The sequence below is a fragment of the Aotus nancymaae genome, unplaced genomic scaffold (genome assembly GCF_030222135.1).
Source record: "Aotus nancymaae isolate 86718 unplaced genomic scaffold, 86718_ANA_hifiasm-v0.15.2.pri h1tg000011l, whole genome shotgun sequence".
In the NCBI taxonomy this organism is placed as follows: domain Eukaryota; kingdom Metazoa; phylum Chordata; class Mammalia; order Primates; family Aotidae; genus Aotus; species Aotus nancymaae.
In genome coordinates this window covers 54,084,094-54,111,877 of record NW_026988422.1, presented here as the reverse complement: position 1 = coordinate 54,111,877, position 27,784 = coordinate 54,084,094, and the positions used below count along the sequence as shown (strand labels likewise).

Below are 27,784 nucleotides of genomic sequence, written 5' to 3'. Positions count from 1 at the left end.
ATGGAATACTATATAGCAAAGAAAATGAATTAACTATAGCTATATACAATATACTTTAACATACATAATTTCTCTCTAAAAAAGTTACACCAAAGAATAGTTTTAATAAAATTCAAAAACAGAAAACACTAAATTATAGAATTTAGTTATTATATATAGATGGTAAAGAAGAAAATCAAGAAGTGAATGCAATAAAATCTAGCTGTTATGTTAATGTTAAAGAGAGGAAGGTTACCATTTTATTTGCAAGGGGTGTGTGTGTAAGTATTCTATTTATTAAACTGTTAGTAAATGCATTGTAGTTTATGTTACAATTAACTCTAAATTAATGCTTTATATACACTTTTGTGTGTGTTTATTAATAAAATATTAATGCAATGTGTAAGATGATAAGCATGGTGCACATTATGCTTCTATTTGTATTAAAGGGAAAGTGTGGTATGTTTAAAATGTCTGCGCTTATACATGAATTGACAGTTTTTTGAAGGACAACCAGTAAGTTGGAAACTGGTTATATTGCGGGGAAAGACATAAATAAGACAGAAACTGTTCCCTTTGTGTTCAGGCAAAATATTACCCTACTGAGGGCTCCCTACCTGTTCATTCCCACTTGAAGAACTGCTTTTCAGTCATTTGGTTGGTAGAAGGGCTAAGCTTTTGAAAATACTGTTTTCTTCTTTTGTTAAATCAGCAAAATGTCAGGTATGTCTGCTTTTTCTCAGTTGTGTAAATTCCACAGATTGGCTGATGCAAAAATATTTGAAGTCTGGTCTATAGAAGTTTTCAATTAGCTACTTTGAAGTGCAGCATTTGGTCTTAACAAAGTTTCACTACATAAATTTTTGTTATACATTGCAGCACTAAAGACAGCAAATTGACCTAAGAGCACATAAAGATGAATTAGCCAGTTGAATTAGATGAATTACTGTTTATTCATTTTTAATTGTAGTCAAATTATATTTCTTAATTTATTAGGGGAAAATGATAGGATAACAAAAAGCAAAATGTTAAAAATTAAAATTGTTATTCCACTAAACATGTACAGTTAGTTGTAAACTGGACAAAATCATTTGTGTGTGTTTTTTTGTTGTTAGAGAATACATTTATAAATGCAATGACAGTATTATAAATATGTTTTCTTTGCTTTGGAGAAGATAACCCAGTTCTCTCTTACTTAGCTGCAACTGATGTATTGCTTCAGTATGAGGTGAGAGGTTACCCAGCTGACAATTCATCCCTGCTTTGAGAGGTTAGGGAAATCTGCAAGTGTCTTCTGAAATCCGAAGTCTGTTCTAAGCTTGTTTTTGTAAGACCGACACACAATAAGTGAAGATGAGTGAGTTTCTCCTTGTAGTCATGAACTTTTGTAGCAATACTGAAACCATCTTTGCAAAATTATGACTGTGAAAGAAATCAGACCTAACTGACTCCATCTTGCTTCTAACCTTAAAGCTGTCCTTGTTCATTCCTGAGCATGGGCCAAACTAACTTTGGGAAGGAATTCAGTTCATGATTTGACTCTGAAACAAAATTGATAATAGCCTTTCCCCCAAAAAGACCCCCTTCTTACCTGAGGATAAGTCTGCCTTTGCAGGACTAACAAATTAGCTACAAGGTTAGAAATTACAGTTCAGGGGTCTTGCTGCCTCTGGCTCTAAGCATCTGAACCTCCCCAAATTGCTCCTGGGGAATAACATCACTATTGTAAAACCTAACATCAGTTCTTGAGATATTTTGCAGACCCTGCTGCACTGGATGGATCAGCTGACATTACCCAAAAGAGTAATCAGGCTTAACCAGTTCTGCCATCCTACTGGGGAACAGAAACCAGCATGAAAAACTCACTTCACCCCCTATGATTCTCCAACCTGACCAATCAGCACTCCCTACTTCCCAAGCCCCTACTCACCAAATTATCTTTAAAAACTCTGATCCCTGAATGCTTGGTGAGACTGATTTGAATAATAATAAAAAACTCTGGTCTCCCACACAGCCGGCTCTGCAATTCCCCATTGTAATTCCCGTCTTGATAAATCAGCTGTCTAGGCAGCAGGCAAGGTGAACTCATTGGGTGGTTATAATTCTCTGTTGTGAAGTTTACATCTTTTGACAATATTGTGCCTCAAAGAGGTGCCAGCAAAAATTGAAAGTGATTCTGTATATCTTAAGGTGATGTTTCAGCATTTCAGTATATAGTAAGAATTTAAAAACTTTCTTTACCTGTGATCCCTATAGCTATATTGTCCCTGGGAATACAATGTGATATAGAAAATATTCTGCAGCAGTCTTTCATGAGATTTCTTTATCACTTGGTAAGGTATGAGGACTCGAACTGGCTTATTTTGAAAAATCATAATGTCAAAAGAATTCTGGTCTTGAAGGAAAAAAAGGCCAGAGTTTTACTGCTGGTTTGCCCTGTGTAATCATGGTATTAAAAGAAAGAAAAACCTTAGACAAAAAAAACCAGAATAATCTTATGGAATTTATTTGAACAAAGAAAATTCATGAATCAGGCAGCACTCAGATCGAGAAGTTGAGAGAGCTCCAGTCTGCAGTATGGGCAATGAATATAGAATATAGATAAAACAGGAAAGTAAAGTACAGAAATAGCTTGATTGGTTATAGCTAGGCATCTGCCTTATTTGGATATGGTCTGAGCAGTTGATCAGGTTTCAGTTTCTTTACTTACTAAGGAGGATCGAATAGCACTCAAAGTACAAAGACAGGCTTGGCAAAATTTAAGTTAACAATGGGCAAGTCATTTAGTTGGCTGTGCTTTTATTTCCTCATTTGTTAAATGGTTGTTTTTTTTGTTTTTTTTTTTCTTAGCAAAAAACAAAAATAGGTCTGTTGTAAGAGTCAAATAATATAATGCTTGTTATGATGTCATTTAAATCATAAGGTCAGATGCAGGTATAGGGTGGTGATTTTGGTATTTGGTAAGGATATGCTGTAATGTTTCCTAGATAGTATATACTGTATTTGCTCTAAAAGATGGTGACTCACCGGGAAAAATAATCTATAGAATTTTTGTGTAATGTGCCTCTATCGTTGTTTAGGTAAGCAATCTACAGATAGGCTGAATTCTGTTCTTCTATTTTGCTTAAATGTTTCCTTTCTTTGTTTTAGTTGCTGATTGTTGGAGGTTCTTTTGGTCTTCGTGAGTTTTCTCAAATCCGATATGATGCTGTGAAGAGTAAAGTAAGAAATATAATTCGAGTTTGATATGTGTCTGTCTATGTGTATGTTCTGATTCAGGAGAATCATATACTCAGCAGACTAAGCAGTCTAAGTTTGTCTTGCTTTTCAATGCTAAGATACGCTCTTTTTTTTTTTTTAATTCTTCTTGTTTTTTTAAATTATTCTTTAAAATAACATGAGTGATCACATGGAAGTGAATCATGAAATATAACTAATTTAGTAATCTTTCTTTCTTTCTTTTTTTTTTTCTTGCCACTGGGCCTCACTCTGTCACCCAGACTGGAGTGCAGTGGCTGATCCTGTTCATCGCAACCTCCACCTCTCAGGCCCAAGCAGTTCTCTTGTCTCAGCCTCCTGAGTAGCTAGGATTCCAGGTGCTCACCACCACCGCCCAGTTACTTTTTGTATTTTTAGTAGAGATGGGGTTCTGCCATGTTGGCCAGGGTAGTCTTGAACTTCTGACCTCAAATGATCCACCTACCTTGGCCTCCCAAAGTGCTGGGATTACAGGCATGAGCCACTGCACCCAGCCTAGTAATCTTCCTTATTCATTAGAAAATTTGCAATATTGTTACCATTCTCCTACAACGTATGATCTGGTGTAGCTGTTTTTAGGATTTAGAAAGGATTAAAAAACATAGGTCAATAATTTTACTTTATTTCTCTAATTATATTTCATATTCATATCAGTAATTGTATAAAGAATATTGATACATATCTTTAATTGTTAGTAAAAGAAAGGAAAACTATTTTTCACTATAAAGACAATTTTTTTATAGTGTCTACTTTGTAGTAGGACTATATTAGTTTATACACACACACATATATACATATACACAAACACATACACACACACACAGATGATCCTTGACTTATAATGGGGTTATGTCCTGCTAAACTCATTGTAAACTGAAAATATCATAAGTAAAAAATACATTTAATATCCTGATTAAATGCATTGTAAAGTAAAAGAACCATAGGTTGAATCATTGCAAGTTGGGGACTGTCTATAGACTATTGTCTTCATTTTACAGGTGAGGAAACTGAGGGGATCTATACATTAACTATAGTGGGTCTTTACATGAAAGAAACTGAAGAAAAAAACAAAGCTTAACTAAGTTGGCTAAGGTCACATGGCTACTTAGGGGTAAAGCTACGATTCTCACTCTCTGTGATTACACAGTTATTGTGAAATCAGGACAGGTGTTACATGAGAACTCTGGTGTTTTTTTATTCAGAAGCATATAGCTTTTGTTTGTGGCACAGATCTGATATTTGTAGGTTTTTTTTCCAAGTAATAAATGTATTTTATTAGCAGGCCTCAGTAATATTGATAGAAAAGTAGAGTATAAAGTCCTATTCAGTTTTCTCAGTTAATTTTATGGTTTTAGAGAAACCAACATCAGCCAGTTTTAAAGACAGTAGGTATTAGGGTAAATATTAAATTTTAAAAGAATGTGTAGTTTCTATGAAGGAATATAACAATTTTTTAGTTAATGAACAATTTTAGTTAATTTTCAGTTAACAACTTTCAATGTAACTGTGTTAAAAGATTTCAGTTAGCATCCCAATTACTTTATCAAGGAATGTTTTTGTCTTTCCCTTTAAGATGAAAATTATGGTAGTATGATACTTAGAAGGGAGAAAATATATATTTGAAAAATAACTGAATAGTGGTCATCTATTAATATTTGTTAGATGCTACAAGTAAAGTTATTCAGAAATTAGTACTTATAAAGTTTATAATTGAGGCTGGAAGACAGTTAATTAAAAAAAATGTACCCAGACATGTAATATAACAATGCCAGTAAAATGCCATTACTAGAACTTCAAGGAGGGGTGTATAGTTTTAAGTGGGAAAAGGAGATTCAAAGAAGGTTTTCCAAAGGCAGTACCCTTCAAATTAGGCTTTAAGAATGAGTAGGAATTAGCTAAATGGTAGAAATGACTTATGTTCTATAAGGTAGAGGGAGTATTGGGCATATGGTTAGTGTTTCATTTTAGAAATAGCTCTTTGGCAGTGGAGTATGGGTGGATGGGCATTGGGGGAGGAAGGTAGAAGAGAAAATGTTGCTTAGGTTGGAAGTAAAGAGACCTGTTAGGATTCTGGGGCAGTAGCATAGATGAACAATGATGGAACTGGAAGTAAAATATTTGCCATGATGATAAAGAGAAACGAATGAGTTTCAGCAATAATTTTAGCAGCAAACTGATAGTATTTGATGACTAGTGTATGTAATATAAAAATATGAATAAATCTAGGGTGACTCAAAGTTTTGGTTTTGAGGACTAGGTAAATGGTGGTACTAATAATCCAATGTATTAGTTTGTTTTCATGCTGCTAATAAAGACCTACTCAAGACTGGGTAATTTATAAAGAAAAGAGATTTAATTGACTCACAGTTTCACAGTGCTAGGGAGGCCTCAGGAAACTTACAATCATGGCAGAAGGGGAAGCCAGCCTGACCTTCATGTGGTGTTAGGAGAGAGAAACAAGAGCCTAATGAAGGGGAAAGTCCCTTATAAAACCATTAGATCTCATGAGAACTTATTATCACAAGACTAGCTTGGGGGAAATTGCCCCCATGATTCAATTACTTCCCACTGGATCCTTCCCATGATGCATGGGGATTATTGGAACTACAATTCAAGATGAGATTTGAGTGGGGACACAGCCAAACCATATCACCCAGTTAAGGAGAACAGGGGAGGTTGAGGTACCAGGTGAGGTTTAGTAAATGGAACAAGGTTAGTAAGTTCAAGAGAATGAGGCTGATTGAAATTGAGAGGACAAGGTCAGTTGAAGTCAAGGGAATGAGGTTAAAAGAATGAGGATGGTTAAGGTCTATAGGAGGAAGATGAGAGGACATGGTTGAGGTGAGAAGGATCAGAAGACAAGGCCTATGAGATTTAGAGGTTGAGGTTGGTTGATGTTAAAAAGTCAAACTTAGGTTATCAAGAGTCAGTGTTTGGGTAAGGTTGAGTTCCAGTTAGGTAGAGAGGATGAAGTAATGTTGAGAGAAGTTAAGAGGTTAAGTTTTGTCCTTGAGGATTGAAAGGATAAGATTGGTTGAGGCTGATAGTGGTTGAATGGGTTGAGAGATTGAGATTAGGGTCATCAAGAGGGCAAATTGCTGAGGTCAAGGGGATTGAGGCTGTGGTCTAAAGGAAGAAGTTGGATCAAAAGAGGACGGGTTCAGTTGAGAAGTTTGGAGAAGGATGTAGAAAAGACAGTATGAATTTGGGGTGACCAACCTTCATTGTTTGCCTGATACTGTCCTGATTTTTGTACTGAAAGCTTGCCATCCCAGGAAAGAAAACATCTTGCCTTTCAGTATGGATGTGCAAAGTTCAGAGGAAAGTACGAGATCCATAAGGTGGCCTAAAAAAGTAAGAGCTAGAAGCAACAGCTTTCAATTTTTAGAAAAATATATGGCGTAGTTTATCTGCTGTTCCTAGTGGCTGTTGCTGGTTTTTTTTTTTTTTCTCATGATTGCTGATACTAACAACCAAGGATTCACAATAATGGATCATACATTGCTGTGTCACACCAAGTGATGTGATTTAAGTTTGCAATGTAAGTACATTGCAATTGTGAACAGTAAGTCTTTGACTTTCCCTACATGTTGTGCTTTGTACCAGATGGTGTTTAATTTTTAAGATTATAAATATTGTCAACATGTTTTCTAAGATTAGATAATGAAAATGAGAACAATTATAATACCAGTGCCAGTATGATTCAGACATCACTGAAAAAGAAAGCTAAATGACTCTGTTATTTTAGTGACATATGGAAGGACACATACAACTGGATTAAGGAGTTAAATAACCAAAACAGAGCATACTGCACCATACGCAAACAAGAAATTGAGATTGGGCATGGTGGAGACAGGGATGTGAAAACAGATATAAAGACTGAATCTCACAGGTCCAAGATGAGACACGCAAGCACTTATAAGTCAATCATAAGTTTACTCATCTCCCCAAAATATCTCAGTCTAAAATAGAGCTGCTGAGTTAGCTTGTGCATACTATACCAATAAGAACATGCATTATTATAATTATTATATTCTCTTGACTGCTCTGTGAAACTGACTAAAGTGACATTTTTCTGATTCAGAGGTTAGAACTACAAAAATATCCTATGAGTGAACAAAAGGGGGACTGGTATGAGGTCTGTTGACTTCCTATTCTGTACTGTTAAATTTTACCAAGGATCATGCTTTCTATAGTGTATCAATGCTAAACTGAAAAATGGCACCAAGAACTGTCTACCTTAGCTCTTAGGTACCTGATTTAGAAAAAATTGAGTTTCAAATTATCTTCTGGGGCCAGGCATAGTGGTTCACATGTGTTAATCCCAGCACTTTGGGAGGCTGAGGTGGGTGGATCACTTGAGCCCAAGAGTTTAAGACCAGCCTGGGCAATATGTCAAAACCTCATCTCTAAAAAAATGCAAAAAAATTAGCCAAGCATGGTGGTGCATGCCTGCAGTACCAGGTGCTTGGAGGCTGATCTGGGAGGATTGATGTAGCTCAGGAGTTTGAGGCTGCAGTGAGCTGTGATTGTGCCATTGCACTCCAGTCTGTCTCCCTTTAGATCTTTTAATATTTGCTTTGTATATTTGGTGCTCTGGTGTTGGGTACATATATATTTACTATTGTTATATTTTCTTGCTGAATTGACTCTTTTATTATTATATAATTTCCTTCTTTGTCTCTTTGTAGTTTTTGACTTAAAGTCTATTTTATCTGATATAAGTATGGCTACTTCTGTTCTTTTTTGGTTTTCATTTCCATGGGTTATCTTTTTCTATTCCTTTACTTTCGGTCTATGTGTATCCTTATAGATGACGTTGCATTTCTTATAGGCAGCATATACTTACTTGTGTATTATATTTTAATTCAATGAGCCACTGAATGTTTTTTAACTGGAGAGTATAGTCCAGTTACATTCAGTGTTATTATTCATATAAGGCCTTACTACTGCCATTTTGTTGCTTGTTTTTTAGTTGTATAACTCTTTGCTTCCTTTTTTCATTTCTTTTAATGTGATTAAGTGATTTTTATCTGTTAGTATATATTAATTTGTTGCTTTTTATTTTTAGTGTATTATGAATTTTTGCTTTGCAGTTACCATAAGTCTTACAGAAACATCCTGTAGTTATAACAACTTGTTTGAAATGGGTACCAACTTAACTTTGATTACAGAAAAAGGAAAAACCAAAATAAAAACCTATACCCATTAACTCTCTTTTCCCTACATTTTGAATTTTTGATGTCACTATTTATTTATTTATTTATTTTTTTGAGACAGAGTCTTGCTGTCACTCAGGCTGGAGTGCAGTGGTGCAATCTCAGAACTGCAACCTCCACCACCCAGGTTCAAGCAATTCTTCTGCCTCAGACTCCTGAGTAGCTGGGACCACAAGTGCACACCACCATACCTGGCTAATTTTTGTAATTTTAATAGAGATGGGGTTTCACCATATTGGGCAGGCTGGTCTTGAACTCCTGACCTCAAGTGATACTCTCACCTCGGCCTCCCAGGGTACTGGGATTACCGACGTGAATCACTGCACCTGGCCACTATTTACATTTTTATATTGCCAATCTCTTAGCAAATTGTTGCAATTATTATTTTTAATAGTTTTGTCTTCTTACTAAAGATAAAAGTGGTTTAAACATTGTGATTGTAGCATTAGTTTATCATGCAGTGTTCTAATCTTTTAGTTTGAAGAATTCTTCCTAGCGTTTCTTTTGGGACAGGTCTAGTAGCAATAACTTCCCTCTGCTTTTGTTTGGCAGTCTTTCATCTCTCCATTTCTGAAGGATAACTTGGTTGTTACAGTATTTTTGGTTGTTACAGTATTTTAATTTGTTTGTTTTCCTCAGTACTCTAAATATATTGTCTTAATCTATTCTGGCCTATAAAGTTTCTGCTAAGAAGTCTGCTGCCAAGTAAGCATATGGATGTCCCTTATATCATTTGCTTCACTTCTCTTACTGCTTTTAGCATCTTATCTTTGACTTTTGTCTTTGAGAGTTTGATTATAATATGTTTTTGAGGTATTATTTGGGTTGAATCTGATTGGTGATGTTTTACCTTGCTTTACCTAGATATTTATATATTCAGGTTTAGAAAGTTTTCTGTTATTATTTCTTTGAATATCTGTTCCTTTTCCTTAGTTCCCACTTTAACTCCAATAATCTGAATGTTTGCTGTTTTTATGTTGTTCGGTAGATCCTGTAAGCTGTTTATTACTTTCATTCTTTTTCCTTTTTTCTCCTCTTACTGTGTATTTTCAAATAGTTCCTCTTTAAGCTCATTGATCATTTCACCTGTTGCTGAATTTTTCTGTTGATGTTTTTGTAGTGCATTTTTTGTTTCATTCATTGTATTTTTCAGCTCTAGGATTTGTTTGATTTTTTAAAAATTATTTCAATCTCTCTGTTCAGTTTCTCTGATAAATTTCTAAATGGTTCTCTATGTTTTCTTGAAGTTTATTAAACTTCCTTGAAACAACTCTTTTCAGTTCTTTGTCTGAAAGATTACACATCTCCATCGTTTTAGGTTGGTCTCCAGTGTCTTATTTTGTTCTTTTGATGATGCCATATTTTCCTGAATGTTTCGGATACTTGAGGAAATGTGACAATGTGTGTGCATTGAGAGCCTCTGTGTTTATCTTAGTCTGTGCAGTCTGCTTTTGTTTGTGCCTGTCCTTCTTCAGAGGATGTTCCAGGGATTCTAAGCACACTGACTGTTGTCTTCCCTGAGCCTGTGACCACTTGAGCTGCCTCAGCACTAGAGAGTACTCAAAGCCCAGGCTTGCCATGAGTCTTATGAGGGCTCCAAAGTTGACGTAGCTTTTTGGCCCAAATGGATCTGTGGAAGATTCAAGGTAGGTACTGGGGCTGTGTGGGAATGCTGACCAGGTACTTGAGTCCAGAAGACTGTCTCAGTGCCCCAGACAAGCATGCCTCCCAACAGTTCTCTGCATAGGCAGAATGGGTTCTTGACTGTAGCAAAAGGAGCTGGAGTTGAGACTGGACCCCTTTTGGATCTGCTGTGGGAAGCTGATGAGCCCCTCTCATTGTCTTGGATGAGCATGTGTCACTTGGCAGGTCACTGCATCATTGGGGTAGTTCCTCAACTTCCACAGGAGGGGCTGAAGCTGAGAATGAGCTGCCTCAGGCATTGGCTCAGGTGGGTGTGCATCTCTCAGCAGGTCCCTATACAGACAGGTTAGTTCCCCAACTATGACAGGAGAGGCTGGAGCTCAGACTGGTCCCCCCTGGGATCTGCTGTGGCCTGGAGGCTAGAGAGCTAGATCTTGTTGGCTCAAGAGGGGCACTTGTCTCCCTGGAGGATTCTGCACAGACAGGATTGTTTCTCAACTACAGCAAGAGGGGCTGCAGCTGAGGCTGGGCCCCCTCAGGATCTGCTATGACAGGAGATTGGCAAGCCCATTGGGAAGGCCTGTACTCTTGGGCTACCAGATATGGTTGAATCTCCCTTTGTGTGAACAGCTCTGAGCTGAGACCTCCAGCTGAAGGCTGGAGCAGAGCCACAGGGCCACTTTCAGGTTCACTGTCAAGACCAGTATCAGCAGGCAGACAAGCCTTTCTGCTAAGTCACTAGCATGTGCAATTCCTTCTGGATCTCTTGGCAGCTGGTTTTGGTTGTAGACTGAAAGCCAAATGGGGCTGTAGCCAAGCCCCTTGAAGGACTGGGCTCTTTTCAGGCTTGAACTTAGAAGCAAGCTCAGTGGATCATCCACCTAGGTGTGAATGCATTCAAAACGACCTTTCTAGGTCTTTGGCTCCATCAGGGTTTGACAACCTCCTACCTGAATTCTGAGGCTCCTGCAGTGAAACTTTTTACTGTGGATGGGTGCAGGATTCTTGTTGCTGTGAGGGGATATAAGCAGGTTACCTTCTATTCTGCCATCTTGGTGACATCCTGAACATTCCATTCTTGTATGTTTTTCTCTTGTACATGTACAAAAAAGGAATTGCTAGATTATAGGGTGTTGTATCATACTTCAGTTTTATTTGATAATTCTAAACTGTTTTTCAGAATGACTGTATCCACCTATATTGTTACCAGCAATTTATTGTTAAGGTTCCAAATATTTCGTATTGTCAGTTTCATTTTGTTTTGTTTTTTAAAATTATTTTGGTGGGTGTATTATGAATTACTATCTAATTATTAGGTGAATTTAAATTTTCCATGGTGATTGATGAAGTTAATCACTTTTGATATGTCTATTGGCCATTTTTATATTCTATTTTGTATATTCATTTTTGTAATGTGTCTATTGAAGCCTCTTGCTCATTTTTTCTCCAGGATTGTTGGGTTTTTTCCTACTATTTTCTAGGAGTTTTTTTTTTTTTTTTAATGCATTCCAGATTATAAACCTTTTAGTCTTTACTTTCTTAATGGTATCTTTTGATGAACAAATTTTCTTGTGTTTAATAAAGTTGGCCAGGCATGCTGGCACCCACCTGTAGTCCCAGCTACTCGGGAGGCTGAGGCAGGAGAATCACTCGAACCTGGGAAGCAGAGGTTGCAGTGAGCTGAGATCACACCACTGCACTGAGACAGAGCGAGACTTTGTCTCAAAAAAAAAAAAAGCTTAATACAATATATTTTATTCCTTTTTTACTTTTTGATTACTTTTTCTTTTAAGAAACATTTTCCCTACTCCAAAGTATTTTTCTATGTGAATTGCTAAAAGTTTTGATTTTGCCTTTTATATGTGGGTCTACATTCTATCTAGGAATAATTTTTTTTCTTTCCTTTTTTGTATGTGGTATGAGGAATATATTTTCTAATCTATTACTAGATAAGAAATTGTGCAAGCATCATATACTGACAACAGCATTTTTTCCTTACTGTTCTTCTGTGTCTAATTTGTCATAAATCAAGTGTTCATATAAGTTGTTAAATCTGCTTCAGGATTCTCTGTTCTGTTGCATTAGTTTGTTTGCAAATTACATTGTGATTTCCAAGTTAACTTTGCATTTTTGGAATAAATTCAACTTGATCATGGTATGCTATCTCTTTGGTATGTTGCTGAATTCTTTTGGCACTATTTTTAATAATTCTGCATTTGTGTTCATATATGAAACTGGCCTGTTATTTTTCTTTATTTTCTTTTGAAATCTGATATCAGGGTTATACTTGCCACATGACTCATACAGAATATTTGTTACATTGGCATTATTTTTTCCTTAGGAGAATTCACTGGTAAATCCATCTGACCCTGGAGTTTTCTTTGTGTGAGGTTATTAGTAACAGATTTAACTCTTTATAGATTGTAAAACTATTCAAGTTGTCTGTTCTTCCTTTGTCAGTTTTGGAAAGTTGTATTTTTCTATGAATCTGTCCATTATATCTAGTTTTTGAATTAATGTCATAAAGTTATTAATATATTATCTCTTTATTGCCTATAGAATTTGTGCTGTTGACCTTTTCATCTGAATACTCTTTATTTGTGACTTCTCTTTTTTCTCTTAATCAATTTCACTTTGATTAAAAATATTTTTGTTTTGTTGTGCTTACTTCTTACCATTTTCTTTCAGTCTGAGGACTCATTGCTATGTAGTGAGTAATTCTTTGCTATTTTTATTTAATTATTTCCCTCCCTCTCCTTTCTTTATTTTCTAATTCTGGAACTCCTACTAGCTATGTGTCAGAACTTCTAGATCAAGCTTTTGTGATGTACTTTTTTTCATTCGTCTCATCTTTCTCTCTTTATGCATTATTCCAGTGGAATCCTCTGGTTATGCTTCTATTTTACTTATTTGATCTTTGCTTTTTTGTAGTTGTTGTTTATTAATTTCAGCCATCACATTCTTCTTTCTTGAAGGCTTTGCCACATGCAGAAAAACTTTTTTTTTTTTAATTTTTGTATTTGTATTTTTAATTTATTTTTTATTATACTTCAAGTTCTGGGGTACATGTGCAGATTGTGCAGGATTGTTATGTAGGTATACACATGCCATGGTGGTTTGCTGCATCCCTCCCCCCGTCACCTACATTAGGTATTTCTTCTAATATTATCCTTCCCCAATCCCTCCACCCGCTGCTGTCCCTCTCCTAGCCCTCCCACCCCCCAACAGGCCCCAGGGTGTGATGTTCCCCTCCCTGTGTCTATGTGTTCTCATTGTTCAGCACCCACTTATGAGTGAGAACATGTGGTACTTGGTCAGAAAAACTTTTTATACAGGTAATATAGCATTAGCTCCTATCTACCTCTATGTATTTTTTTTTTTTTTAGATGTCTACTTCTGGCCCATGGAAGGTATTCCTTTTTGTTTTCAAGTGTGGCATTATATTAGTATTTTTTATGTTATTTCTACATAATGTAATTTAGGTTGGTGGTTAATATTGTGAACTCTGGAGGCAGAGAACCAATGCTGAAAGCCAAGCTCTGCCTCTTTGATATGTTATTCAAACCCCCTGTTTCCCATATTCCTTACTTATGATAATACCGATAAAAAATAATACATATCTCATGGATTTTGTGAGGATGAAACAAGGCAATAGAAGTCAAAATGCTTGTCACATAACAAGTAATCAGTAGATATTAACTCTTGTTAGTTGAGTAATGGTGGTGGTAGTAGTACATTAGTTATCATTATGTGATCAGAATAGATGGCAGAGATTTCGCTGTGTGTTTGTATTTGGCCATACTAAAGTTGAAAATTGAGTCCAACGGACTTAGATAACTTATGACTTTTTTTTTCCTTTTCTACAGCTTGATCCTGAGTTCGAAAAAAGACTGAGAGCGAATAAAATAACTTTAGAATCAGAATATGAGGTATGATATGTTAATATGGTCTCTGTCTTACAATAATCAGTTACTGGTTTTATCTGCCTTAAAATAAAAGTATTAGTAGTACAGAAAACAATTATCTTGAATATATGGTATTTGATAAACTGTATAGCCATTTGAAAAGAAAATAAAGATGGATCCATACTTAATATACTAAAAATAAATAAATTCCAGATGGATCAAGAATTTAAAAGTAAAAAAACAAAATGTCTAAAGTACTAGGAGAAAATAAATGGATAATTTTATTTGTTGTCTTGAGTCAAAAAAAGCCTATTTAAATGTGACATAAAACCCAGAAGCTCTAAAAGTAAAGATTAATGGGTTCATACATACAAATTCAAAAGTTCAGACTAAAAAAATGTATATAAAATCACAAGTTACATAAGAAATCCTAAAAATATAGTTTAATCTTATCATGGCACATTAATTTACTTAAATATGAAGACCATCTCCAAATCAATGTGAAAATGTTCAGCAATTCATTTGTTCAGTAAGAACATGGGAAACCATAGCATGTAAAACTGTTAGACAAAGGAAATAAGTATCATTCTTAAACATATGAAGAGATGCTCAATTTATTGTAGTAGGAATGTCAAAATGTAATGAGGTATAATTTTTCATCCATCTGATTAGCAAAAATCAAAATAGCACACTGTATTATGGGATGTGATGAGGGAGGATGTTCTTCATCTCTTAGAGTTTGTAATTTTTTTTGCTGGATTATATTTTCCTGTTTCTTTGAATGTCTGGTCATTTTGTATTGAAAGGTAGTCATTGTGGATAATGCACTGAAGAAAATTCTGAAGAATATTGATTTTTATTTTATTAGACAATTTAATTGTTGGCTAGTTACCTTGAACTTTGTTTTGTGCTACATTTGTAGGGAAGTATCTGTTGAAAGGCTACTCTCTTTCCTTGGCCCTTCTCCTTTTTGGGATTCAATCTCCAAACTGTTTTTCCAGAGAATCTTGTCAAGGCTTGGCTTTAAGCTTTGTTGGGGTTAGTCTAAATAAAGTCTTATTCTCAGGCTGGGTGCAGTGGCTCACACCTATAATTCCAACACTTTGGGAGTCCGAGGCTGGTGGATCATCTGAGGTCAGGAGTTCGAGACCAGCCTGGCCAACATGGCAAAACCCCCATCTCTACTAAAAACACAAAAATTAGCTGGGCATAGTGGCGGGCACCCATAATCCCAGCTACTCAGGAGGCTGAGGCAGGAGAATTGCTTGAACCTGGGAGGCAGAGGTTGCAGTAAGCTGAGACCACACCATTGCACTCCAGCCTGGGCGACAAGAGCAAAACTCCATCTCAAAAAAAAAAGAAAAAGTCTTATTCTCTGGCATAATTTTTCCTTCCAAAGAACAGCCTTTTTGGTGTCTTAGGTGGATGTCAAGGTAGCAACAAAGTGTTAAAAGAGAGGTCTCCACTCTGGCGGGCCTGAAAACTCCATATTCTTGACACTGTTTTTTCTTAACATTTCTTGACGCTGTTCTACACTCAGGCCTAGTCCACTTGGCTGTGAAGTATTCAGTCTTGAGTGGTTTTTCCGAGCACATTTACACAGCCCATTCTTTAGCCACTGTGCATGTTTCGTAGAATTCTACAAGGACTCTCCTTTACCAAAGATCTCTAAAGACTAGACCACTTTTACATGAACTTGTTTTTTCAGAATTATCTTAAGTTCTGTTAAGCATATATATCTTATGTTATCTGGATAATGGCCATTCTTTATTAAAACGTTTAAATAGCTAGATCATTTCATAACTATATTTGAAAATACTTTAAATTCTTCTTGTATGCTAAACTAGTTGAATTTTCTTCCTTCATGTATATATTTAATGCAGACTCCTATAAATGAACAGTATTTTCATTCACTACTTTCCCATTGATTAAAAAAAAAATCCTGTAACTTGCTACTTGTAGTTATACAAGTGCTATACCTGTAGTGTTGCTATGGAGAGTTTGTCTGGGAGTAGCTTTTCCTTCTAGTTCTTCTAAGACCTATGGAATTTGAGAGCTGAAGAAACCATGCAGACTGTTTGGTCCAACCTTTTCATTGTTACTTAATGAGACAGTTAAAGCCCAGGTGGCTTAAATCACTTTCCAAAGATTATATAGCTAGTTAGTAAGAGAGTAATGCTTAATATCCAAGTGTCAAGGTAAATTTATGCCATTTTCCCTGTCTCTGGCTATAAGTTATCCTGTGTTTTCTCAGCCTTTTTTTTTTTTTCTCCTGTCTTACTCCATTATTCCAGAACAACTAAAACAGCAGATATGTAGAAGTTAATGTCAGAGTGGTGGTCAGTAGGAGAAAGGTGAAGAAACATTTATGTTCTCCTCTTTTATTCCACCTTTATTTTTGTGCTTGAGAAGTGCTTCAAACTAAATGAAGGTAGGATGATCCATAATGTAGTTGCAACTAGTTTCAGTTGCCCAAAAGTGTTTTACATATGGTAGCTGTAGGAAAAGTCTTTTCATTCTTAAGCCCAGGCATAAGACAAATTATCTTGGTCTCTTTTCTTTTTGTAGAAGACTTTAGGGTCTCCACCTTTGTTCTTTTCTTCTCGTTTTCTACCATTATCCCTGATAACCCTGTCAGTCACTGTTGTGCTGGATCAGCCTTTAGATTTGTACTTTTGTTTTCCCAGCTTCGTCCTTTTCCTTTTGCTCTCAAAAATAAGGGCTGTAGACTCTTTTTCTATTTTAATAGTTTTATGGTTAAGGTCTGGTAAGATAGGCATTAACGTCAATAACAAACAAGAAAAGTTCTAAATCATGATGACATTTCATCAGTGATTATGATTGTAGTTGATTATTTGCTACAATTGTAATTGAGGACCTATCGGATACTTTCTACTCATTTATTCATTCAGTCAGTTGTGTCCTAATCAAAGCCACAGGGCTCTTACACTAATATTTATACTTTAATTTTTTGTGGTTCTATAGAAAATAAAAGACTCCACTTTTGATGAATGGAAGAATATTCGAGGACCCAGGCCTTGGGAAGATCCTGACCTCCTCCAAGGAAGAAATCCAGAAAGCCTTAAAACTAAGAGAGCTTGACTATGCTGATTCTTTTTTCCTTTTTTTTTTTTTTTTAAATAAAAATGTTATAAACTGGACTTCCTAATACATACCACTATAAAGTGGAAAGGAAATTCCAAGTCCATGGAAATTTGGATGTGGGTAATTTGATGACAGATAATCTTGATAAAAGTTTAAGTACAGGTTTTTATACTTCTCAGCTATTCCATAGGCAGATGAAAGTAACAATGTTTCAGCAGCATCACTTACAAAAAGTCAAAAAGAAAAAAGAAAAAGTAACAATGCTGGCCACGTATATTTTATACCTTGAAATAAAAAATGTAAATACTGCCCCTAAAGAGAGTCATGTATTCTACTCTCCAATTACCCACATATTTCTTTTGCAGTAGCCACTAGGGCATCATTTTGATATTTCATTCTGATTTCTAATGAGGACAGTAGATCTAGATCCAAATTCTCACAGTAAAATCAAGCAGTAATTTTCTTCTATTAGGGAAGGAAAAATGATCACAATCTGATAAGAGTCTTAAATTTCTTTGTAATACCTCATATAGTATGATAATCAGTTTTCAAAGCATCACCTGATAATTACACTGATACCATTAACATGTCAAGGAAATTATATTATTTCTGGTTGTCAAAAATCATGAAGTAGTATATGATTATAAGCAGATAAAACAAATTTCAGTAAATCCACAGATGACTACAGTTTCAGAAATACTAAGATATCCCTTATACTTTAGCATAATTTGTATGCAAAATGGTCCTCTAGTGTTGTTTTGTTTTGTGTTTTAACTTGGGGTTTGCAATGATCTGATCCCTGGGCAAAAGGATAGAATTGAGGAAAGTTAGGTTTTTTGAACTAATTTTCTCCTTTTACCCCTGTCTTTATCAGCTTCTACCTTCTGGTTTTATGCTGAGTTCTAGTTGCCTAAAGTCTCCATTGAAACCCTTTATAATTGCCATAAAATTATAAATCCACTCCACCTTTCTGCTCCTAGTCAAAATTTATTGTCTTTTCAGCAGGTTGGTTTTAACAAAAAGGTTTGATCATCTAATGATGATAATTTGTGATAGAAATGATTCAGAAGATAGTTATCAGGGGGAGCAATTGGATTTCATAGGGAAAAAAAGAGGCTCCACTTATTATTCACTCATTAAACAAGTAACAAAAAAGGATCAGTGATTTAAACATAAAATATAAAAGTATAAAACTTTTAGGAAAAAACCATAGGAGAAAGGTTTCAACTGAATAGTTCTTGATGAATTGCTCTTACCAAAGAATATTCATAAAAGAAAAACTTGACAAATTAATCTCATCAATATTACAAACTTTTGCTTGCCAAAGGCCCTGTTAAAGGATGAAAAATGGAGAGATTGAGAGCAAATACATGTAAACCACATATCTGGCAAAAAACTCATATCTAGAATAAAGAACTCTGTAAACTCAGTTTAAAAAATTTCAATTAGAAAATGGGTGAAAAACAGACATTTCACTGCAGAGGATATACTGATGGCAAATAAGCTCTGAAAAGACTGTTTGACATCACTATGAAAGAAATGCAATTTTAGATTACATTGAGATCACTACACATCTATTAGAATACCTAAAAATAAATTAGTGATAGTATGAAATGCTGGCAAAGTTGTGGAGAAACGAAATCTCTCACACATTGGCGGTATCATGTAAAATGGTACCACCAGCCCAGAAAATTGGCAATTTTTTTTTGTGTTTATTTCTTTGGCAATTTATTTAAAAGCATGAAGGACTTCTGTTTTACAGTTTGACATGTAAAAAGCTTAATTTTAATTCCCATCATAACAAAGAAAAAAGCTGAACAACTAAAAATCAACTGTTTGATCTGTCAGAGAACTGAAGTCACAGGACAAACCACCACCCTGAAAACTGGAGACATAGGCAAGTGCAGAAAATCATAGTTTACCTAGAGGAGAACCTGCCCAGAAACTGCCGCTGGAGCCAGCATTGGGTAGGACTATCTAAAGGTAATTGAATAATTGCTGGAGGCTGATCATGGACTAAATTTGAAAGAAAATCTCTTAAGAGGAGGCCAAGCCTTGTGTGGACTGGGGAAAAGACACTTGTGAGTTTTACCTCTAAGAGTCCCACTGGGTTTTCACAGTATCAGAGAAAAATTTCCTTGTGCTTCTAGCAGGTGTAGGTGAAAGTAACCATTCTAAAATATGCCCAGAGAATTCTGTTTTCTTTAATGTAAGTCTGGCCCCAAAGTAAACTCTTGCTAGAACCTAATCACATTGGGTTTTACCAGTGTCCAACCAACTGGAGGAAGGGAAATAACCCCAGCCTCCAACCTTCCTGTTTCACCTAAATGGGGGTCAGGAGAGGTGGAGGAAAACTTTAAAGCACTTGTGAATGTCCAGTCTGGGACCTAGGCTTACTAAAAAGTCTAATCGTAGGACTTACAGATTGCTGCCCACCACGTATATTACCACCACATCTCTAAAGGTCTATTCACTTGAGTCCCTTTTACCCAGTACATCATGTCCAACATTCAACAGAAATGAAAAATGAAAAGCACAGTTTGAACAGACAAAACAAGCATCAGAATCAGACTCAGATATGGCAAGGATGTTGCAGTGATCACACTGGGAATTTAAAATATGATGAATATGATTAGAGCTCTGATGGAAAAAGCATACAACGTGCAAGAACAAATGAGCAATAAAAGCAAAGAAGTGGAAGAATTAAAAGGAAATTCTGGCATTAAACAACAAGCAAACCTTTAATGAGGTCATCAACAGTGGACAGAACTGAAGAAAGAGGGAGAAAAGTATGTACAGTATAACACTAATCAAAAGAAAGTTTGAGTAGTTGTATTAATCTCGGACAAATCCGACTTCAGAGCACTGAAAATCATGGAAGAAGAGGGTCATTACATAATGATAAAGGGGGCCCATCCTCTCCAAGAAGACATTAAAATTCTTAAAGTATATACACTGAACAAAGCAAAATACTGGTAGAATTACAAATATATGAGGAATATATGAATAGACTTACAGAGATTTAATCCTCGTAACAACTGACAAAACAAGTAGGCAGAAAATCATTGAGGACATAGTTGAAATAAAGAGCACCATCAATCAATCAGCTGTATGTAATTGACATCTATAGAGTACTTCCACAACAACAGAAGAGGCATTCTTCTCAAGTTCGAACAACGTTCATCAAGACAGACAACATGTAACACACCTCAACAAATTTCAAAGTATAAAAATCATACAAAGTAAGCCCTCGGACTACTATAGAATTAAACTAGAAATCAATGTCAGAAAGATAGCTAGAAAATTCCAAAGTACTCATAGATGAAACAACACTCTTCTAAATAACACAGGTGTAATGAAATTTAAAGAAATTAAAAATATTTTGCACTAAATGAAATAGAAAATACAACTTACCAAATTTGTTGGATGAAGCAAAAGAGGTGCTTTGAAGGAAGTTTATAGAATTGAATGTATTTAATAGAAAAAAATATATGTATTAGAGATAGGGTCTTGCTCTGTTGCATAGGCTTGAGTAGAGTGCCACAGTCATAGCTCACTGTAGCCTCAAACTTTTTGGCTCAAGCAATCCTGCCTCAGCCTCTTGAGTTGGAACTTTAGGCACAAGCCACCATGGGTCTGGCTAATTTTAAAAAAATTTTTCTATTGCAATGACCAATCCAAAAATGAAATTAAGAAAAAATTCAATCTACAAAAACATCAAAATAAAAAATATTTAGAAGTAAACTTTTAAAATGAAGTACAAAACATACACTCTGAAAATGTAAAACAATGCGGAAAGAAATAGGGCCTACATAAATGTGAAGTCATCCATGTTTATGGATCACAAGTCATATTAAGATGTCAGTATTCTCCAAATAGACATGAGATTCAATGCAATCCCTACCAAAATTACAATGTTCACCTTTTCAGAAATGGAAAAGCCAATCCTCAAATTCATATGGAAATTCAAAGGACCCAGTCAGTATATTCAAAACAGTCTTGATAAAGAACAAATTTGGAAGACTAACACGTGCTGGTTTCAAAACTAAATACAAAGCTATAGTAATTAAAAGTTATATAATGCCAGACAGGCATGGCAGTGCACGTCTGTAGTCCCAGCTACTCACTCCGCAGGCTGAGGTGGGAGGATCGCTTGGGCCCAGTAGTTTGAGGCTAGCCTGGGCAACATGGCAGAACCCTGTCTCAAAACAAAACAAAAATAACCATACTGCAACTTTGAACTTTTGGCCTCACCAAACAGAACAATGTTTCAAACTGATAAACATCATGATAAACATAGAGATAAATGGATTATAATTGAGAATCTAAAAATAAGCTCTCATATTTACAGTCAATGGATTTTACACAGAATGGCAAAACAATTCAATGAAAGAAAAAATAATCTTTTCAACACATGGTACCTGATTATCCACATGGAAAAGAATGAAGTTAGACCCCCACACCTTACACCGTTTACAAAAATTAATTCAAAATGGAATAAATTCCTGAATGTAAGGGCTTAAAGCATAAAACTCTCAGAAGACAACATAGATCTAAATCTTCATGACCTTAGATTTGGTAATGGTTTCATAGATATGACACTGAAAACACAAGTAATGAAAGGAGAAGATTGATAAACTGTACTTCAGGAACATTTAAAACTTCTGTGCTTCAAAATATACTATTGAGAAAGTGAAACAACCCAGTTAGGAGCAAACATAACGTAAAATAAGAGGATGATAATTAAGTCTCAACTCATCTGGTGTAGTGGGGATTTAATATCTTTTCCACAGTGTTGTTCAGTGCATTAAATGTAAATAAACATGGTGCTTAGCACATAGGAATTGCTCAATATATGGTAGCTATAAGTTGGTGTAAAAGTAATTGTGGTTTTTGACATAATGTATGTTGTCATATATAAAAGATACTCTATGACTGAGCACAATTTATTTAATGTTCTTTGCCAACTATAAGCTGTTTTGAATTTTTGCCATATACAATTAGTACTCTAGTAATTATATTTTCTATTTAGTATTAATACCTACAATAAAATCTTAAATATCACATTCTTGGGTCAAAGAATATAGACATTTTAAAGGATTTTATTGCCCTCAAGAAATTGTATGTATTCATATTTGTAACATATCCTAAAAACTCTTTAATATTTGTTGTAATTTTCTTTGTTCTTTATTTGATACATTTATTTTTTTTAAAGACCAGGTTTCACCATGTTGGTCAGGCTGGTCTTGAACTCCTGACGACCTCAGGTGATCCGCCCACCTTGGCCTCCAAAGTGCTTGGATTACAGGCGTGAGCCACCATGCCGGGCCTATTTGATACATTTTTAAGAGTGTGTTATTTTTATCTTTTTCTTCTCTTTCTCCTCCCTTCCTCCCTCCCTCCCTCTTTCCCTCCCTCCTTCCTTCCTTTTTTTTTATCTTTTGAGACAGAGTCCTGCTCTATTATCCAGGCTGGAGTGCAGTGGCACAATCTCGACTGCAACCTCTAGCTCCCGAGTTCACACAATTCTTCTGCCTCAGCCTCCCGAGTAGCTGGGATTACAGGCATGTGCTACCATGCCTGGCTAATTTTTGTATTTTTAGTAGAGACAAGATTTTTCTGTGTTGCCCAGGCTGGTCTTGAACTCCTGGCCTCAAGTGATCCACCCACCTTAGCCTCCTGAAGTGCTAGGATTATAGGCATGAACCACCACACCCAGCCTGTTATTTTTATTTTTAATTTGAATTACTTTGATCAAACAATTTTATATAAATTGGAAGAAATGTAGGTTAATGTGCTTTGAATACATTTATATTAGAGTGTATCCTTACTTTTCATATTCAGGGAATCCTTTAAGCTCTACAAATATTTTTCCAAGTGACCCTGTAATGCAATTTTTTTGTGGTCTTGAGTGTGTTTTTCTGTTATATTTTCTTCATAGTCAATTAGTGGTAAAATTTTGCCAAATTTTGAAGATTCTAGAACACTATTAATTTTTATAATTTTATTTGACTTGCTAAGATTTTGTATGTAGAAAATCATAGCATCAGCCACAATTACAATCTTGTATACTTCTTCCAATATTTATGCCATTTATTTAATTTTTTTGCCTCAGTAAAATCTTAAAATCTTCAATATAATGTTGAAAACTAGCAGAGCAGTCAGCAGTCTGGGTTTTTCCTTCCTAGGCCTTAATGTAAATGCTAGATCTGTTTCATCATTGTGATATGCTGTTTTCTGATAAATGCTCTATGAAATTAGGGATTTTTTTTCCTATTACTGAATTTTATAATACTGTAACCAGAAACAAATGTTGAGTTTTGTGAGATACATTTTGAGCATTAACCTATATGATACTGTGGACTTTCTCCTTTATTCTAAGAACTACTTTAAAATGTTGCTTATTATTGAACTCTCTTTATCCTTCTGTAACAAACCTAACTTGGTTTTAAAATACAAGTTTTTTCAATGCTACTTTCTATATGGTGTTTAAAATTTTTGCATCAATATTCTTAGACTGGCATACATGGTCCCTGCTCTCTCACAACCTTATTGATACATTTGTCAGGTTTTGATTTCAGGTTTGCGTTGTTATATATTTTTAACTCTGGTTTTCCAAATATCTTCTCCATAATTTTATCTCAAATAACTTTAAAAATTAGGGATTTTCTGCTCATTGAAGATGTGAGGAAACTTGTCAGTAGTGACTGCCACAAGATAAGTTTGTAGCCTCTTCTCATTCCATCTAGCTTTCTCCATGAAATGCTAATACAAACAATAGAGACCCAGGAACAGGAACAACAACAAAACTCTAAATGTTGTGTCACTCCTTAGCTGGAATCTTAAGGAACAGAATATCTATTTGTTGAAATACATGTAAGTTGATCCTTGAACAACACAGGTTTGAACTGTGTGGGTCCACTTACGTGTGGATTTTTTTCAGTAAACTAAAAATGCAAAATTATCCAGGTGTAGTGGCACATCCCTGTAATCCCAGCTCCTAGGGAGGCTGAGGCACAAGAATTGCTTGAACCCAGGAGGTAGAGGTTGCAGTGAGCCAAGATTATACCACTGTACTCCAGCCTGGGCAATAGAGCAGGACTCTGTCTCAAAAGAAAAGAAAAGAAGAGAAAAATAACATATTCTTAAGAATGTATCAAATAAGGAATAAAAACAAAATTACAGCAAATATTGAGTCTTTAGAATACATTGCAAATATGAATACATATGCCACTCATCATCTCCACATGAGCAGTTCCTCTCCAGTAAATTTATGTTGCAGTAAAATGTGGTATCTCACAGTTCTCACATATTTTTTCATCATGTTTAGTGCAATACCATAAACCTTGAATAACACTATGGGACCCATACAAAGTGCCACTAATGGGGCTCAACGTGCTCCAAGAAGCAGATAAAAGTCATGACATTAGAAGAAAAAGTTGAACTGCTTGATATGTACCATAGATTGAGATCTGCAGCTGCAGCTGCCCACAGTTTCAAGATACATGACTCCAGCATAAGGACTTTTGTTAAAAAAAAAATTGTGAAGCCGTCACTGCAGCTATGTCAGTAGATGTGAAAATCTTGCACTTTTTGCAAACTATCTTTTTATCTCATTTTGAAAATGCAGCTTTTATGTGGGTGCAGGGTTGCTATAAGAAAGGCATATCTACAGACTAATATGAGTTTAGAAAGTGAAGTCATTAGATGACAACTTAAAGCAAAAGGAAGATGAAGAATCTAAAGCTGAAGAAGTTAATGCCAGCAAAGCATAGTTTGATAATTTTATAAAGACGTTTGGCTTAAAAAAAAAAATCAGTCACTCATAAGTGTGGAAGTACATTGGGATTTTCTTTATTTGCAGCTGGACTGACCTAATCATACTACAGCAGAGAGGTAGAGATATGAGAAACAGTGCTCCAGCCCTACTGGTCAGTTTCATAAGAGGCATCTGCATAGGACTGGGTGTGTCGTGGAGTATAAAGGGTAGAACTGAGTGTTGGCAGGGCAGTTGGGAACTGGGAGTTTCCCTAGATGTAGCCAAGTTGTTGCCTCCTTCTGGACTTCATTTTCTCTAACTGAACAATAGAAGGTGGGGTAGTAAACACCTACAGGAGTGGTATTAGGATATGGTAAGACTGTAAGCACAAGGGCAGGGAATGCTTCTTTTAAACGTTCTGTCTCATTTCTTCTCTCTCTACCACAACAGCAAAGCTGAGCTGACCTGATGTGGAAGGTATTTTTCTTGGTCTTCCCAAGATCCCGGTAAGGTATTAACATATCAGTTTAAGATGTGGATATCTTTTGTCTTCAAATGTCCATGGGAGCATTTAAATTTACAATGCAGTTAAGTGGTTTTCTACCACTGTCTTTGAGTTTCCCACCCTAAAAAAGTTTACTCCAACACAAAGTATTAGTAATCAATGCAACATTTACTGATAATTTCATAGGGAAGAGAGGAGACAGTTTATACTGTTCCACACAACAAGTAACTCAAGAAACCCCCTTATAGAGCTGGATGCAGTGGCTCACACTTGTAATCCAGCACTTTGGGAGGCTGAGGTGGGTGGATCACTTGAGGTCAGGAGGTCAAGACCAGCCTGGTCAACACAGTGAAATCCATCTCTACTAAAAATACAAATTAGTGCTCACGCCTGTAGTCCCAGCACTTTGGGAGGCCGAGGTAGGTGGATCGCCTGAGGTCAGGAGTTTGAGACTAGTGTGGCCAACATGGTGAAACCCCATCTCTATAAAAATGCAAAAATTAGCCAGGCATGGTGGTAGCCAAGTGCCTGTAATCCTGGCTACTCAGGAGGCAGAGGCAGGAGAATCAGTTGAACCCGGAGACGGAGGTTGCAGTGAGCTGAGATCACGCCATTGCACTCCAGCCTGGGTGACAAGAGCGAGACTTCGTCTAAAAAAGAAAAATTAGTCGGGTTTGGTGGTGGGTGCTTGTAATCCCAGCTACTAAGGAGGCTGAGGCAGGAGAATCGCTTGAACCTAGGAGGCAGAGGCTGCAGTGAGCTGAGATTGCACCACTGCACTCCAGCCTGGGTGACAGAGTGAGACTCTGTCTCAAAAAAAGATTAAAAATGTTCTTATCAAAATGTCACACCTAAAATAATATTTTAATAACATTGCTCAGGAGTCTACTCAGTTAGTAGCAATAAATTCTGCGTGGGCGGAAGGATCTATCTAAATGATCTTTTCTGCAAAGATCTCTTTTCTGCAAACAGCAAAGTTCAGTGGAAAACCTTGCAAACTGGTAGCCCTGAATTGGACTCTGGGCTTTGTCACTTACAAACTGTGTAATCTTACACAAGTTACATAACCTCTGAGTTCCAGTTGCCTCATCTGCAAACTGGGTCAACTAACCTAGGTGAGGTATGCATGAAACTCAATGAAGAGACAGGGAAAAGAGAGGTAATAAAGGAGAAGTTATTGAACAGTACAGAAAAATAGTGTGTTTACAGATGATAGATTGTTCTACAGGCACTGCTTCATACAATACAAACATTAAAAAACGTTTTTCTGGTGTGCTTTCTGCCTTTTGAAACTTAATGTTTAGCTTACTGGAATCATTACTGGAATAATAAAAGGAGAGTAGACAAAGGGTTTCTGAAATAGGACTTTCAACTGGATGACATTTGTGTGTTCCTTTCGTGAGAGTGGAGACCAGATTTTGAGGATGGACTTTGGTCTATGATAATCCCAGTGGAAATGATCCTGGTCTGGGCAAGTCTTCAAGTCACTGCTCATGCCACAAGAGGGTGCACAAAGACCACACGATACTGAGATTTGAAGCCAGAACTCTTAGATGATGTTCACCTTCCGCTAGGGCCTCACGCTCCACAGGGAGTCCCATGATCAAGAATCCTGGCTTGTTTTCTGCATTTTCCCTTTAGATGCTGTGAGGCCAGAAGATTCCTAGCTGGATGAATTGGCTATTCCAGCTACTGTATCCTCTTTGTGCACAGCTGCCTCCCTCAGGAGTGGCTGATGCCTGTGGTCCAGCAGAGCCTCACAAACCCTGGACCTCAAAAAGAGACCTGAGGAACTGCTAACCACCTGTGTCTGAGCTGGGCTCTCTTGTCTTCTTTGAGCTATTCCCTCCTGCCTTCATGCTTCTTGCTCAGCTTTCTCTGATTCCTTCTCAGCTTCCTTTTCCTTGCACAAGTATATCAACTACAAGAAACTAGGGTTCACCTGCATCAGATGCCTCTAGGCAGTAATAATCAAATCCTCCTGCTGGTCCCTTGGACTGCCTGCTTCACAGAAATACTGACACAAAGACACACACACACACACACAAGGTAATCCTTCCACAGTGACCGGTGCATGGGAAGGGGCCATCTGGGATAGCTGTGCCACACCTGAAGGGGGCATATTTACTCCCATGCACTGAGGATATTGTCAATTACAATTGCCCTGGACCTGGGCAGTCTCTTTGGGGCAAATCGAAGTTCTCAGGCACTAGGAGAAGAAGGTAAGAAACTCCAAATCCAATGCTGGCCACTGTGTGTGAGAAGATGCCCAGCTTCCAGAAATCCTAGCACTCTGCTGGCAAAGGCCCAGCAGTAAGATTCTTCGAGGCTTGTTTGATGATTTTTATGGCAGGGTGTCTGGGTGAGCAGACAATTCAGTTGTTGTATAACTGTTTAAACACACAGAAAA

General features: G+C 36.4%; 1 protein-coding gene across 2 annotated transcripts in view; it reads left to right on the top strand.

Annotated features, from left to right (window-relative positions):
• The window catches only part of LOC105707266 (cytochrome c oxidase assembly protein COX16 homolog, mitochondrial), a 32,222-nt gene extending 8,638 nt beyond the window's left edge, over window positions 1–23,584 (top strand). The window contains exons 2-4 of one of the 2 annotated variants that reach the window (XM_012438192.3): window positions 3,130–3,201; window positions 13,967–14,029; window positions 16,991–23,584. In XM_012438192.3, coding sequence (XP_012293615.1) covers window positions 3,130–3,201; window positions 13,967–14,029; window positions 16,991–17,107 — 252 coding nt within the window. In that variant the 3' untranslated portion in view covers window positions 17,108–23,584. The remainder of the gene's footprint in view (window positions 1–3,129; window positions 3,202–13,966; window positions 14,030–16,990) is intronic. The other variant, XM_012438193.3, reaches the window with a different exon arrangement.
• The last annotated feature ends 4,200 nt before the right edge of the window (window positions 23,585–27,784 follow it).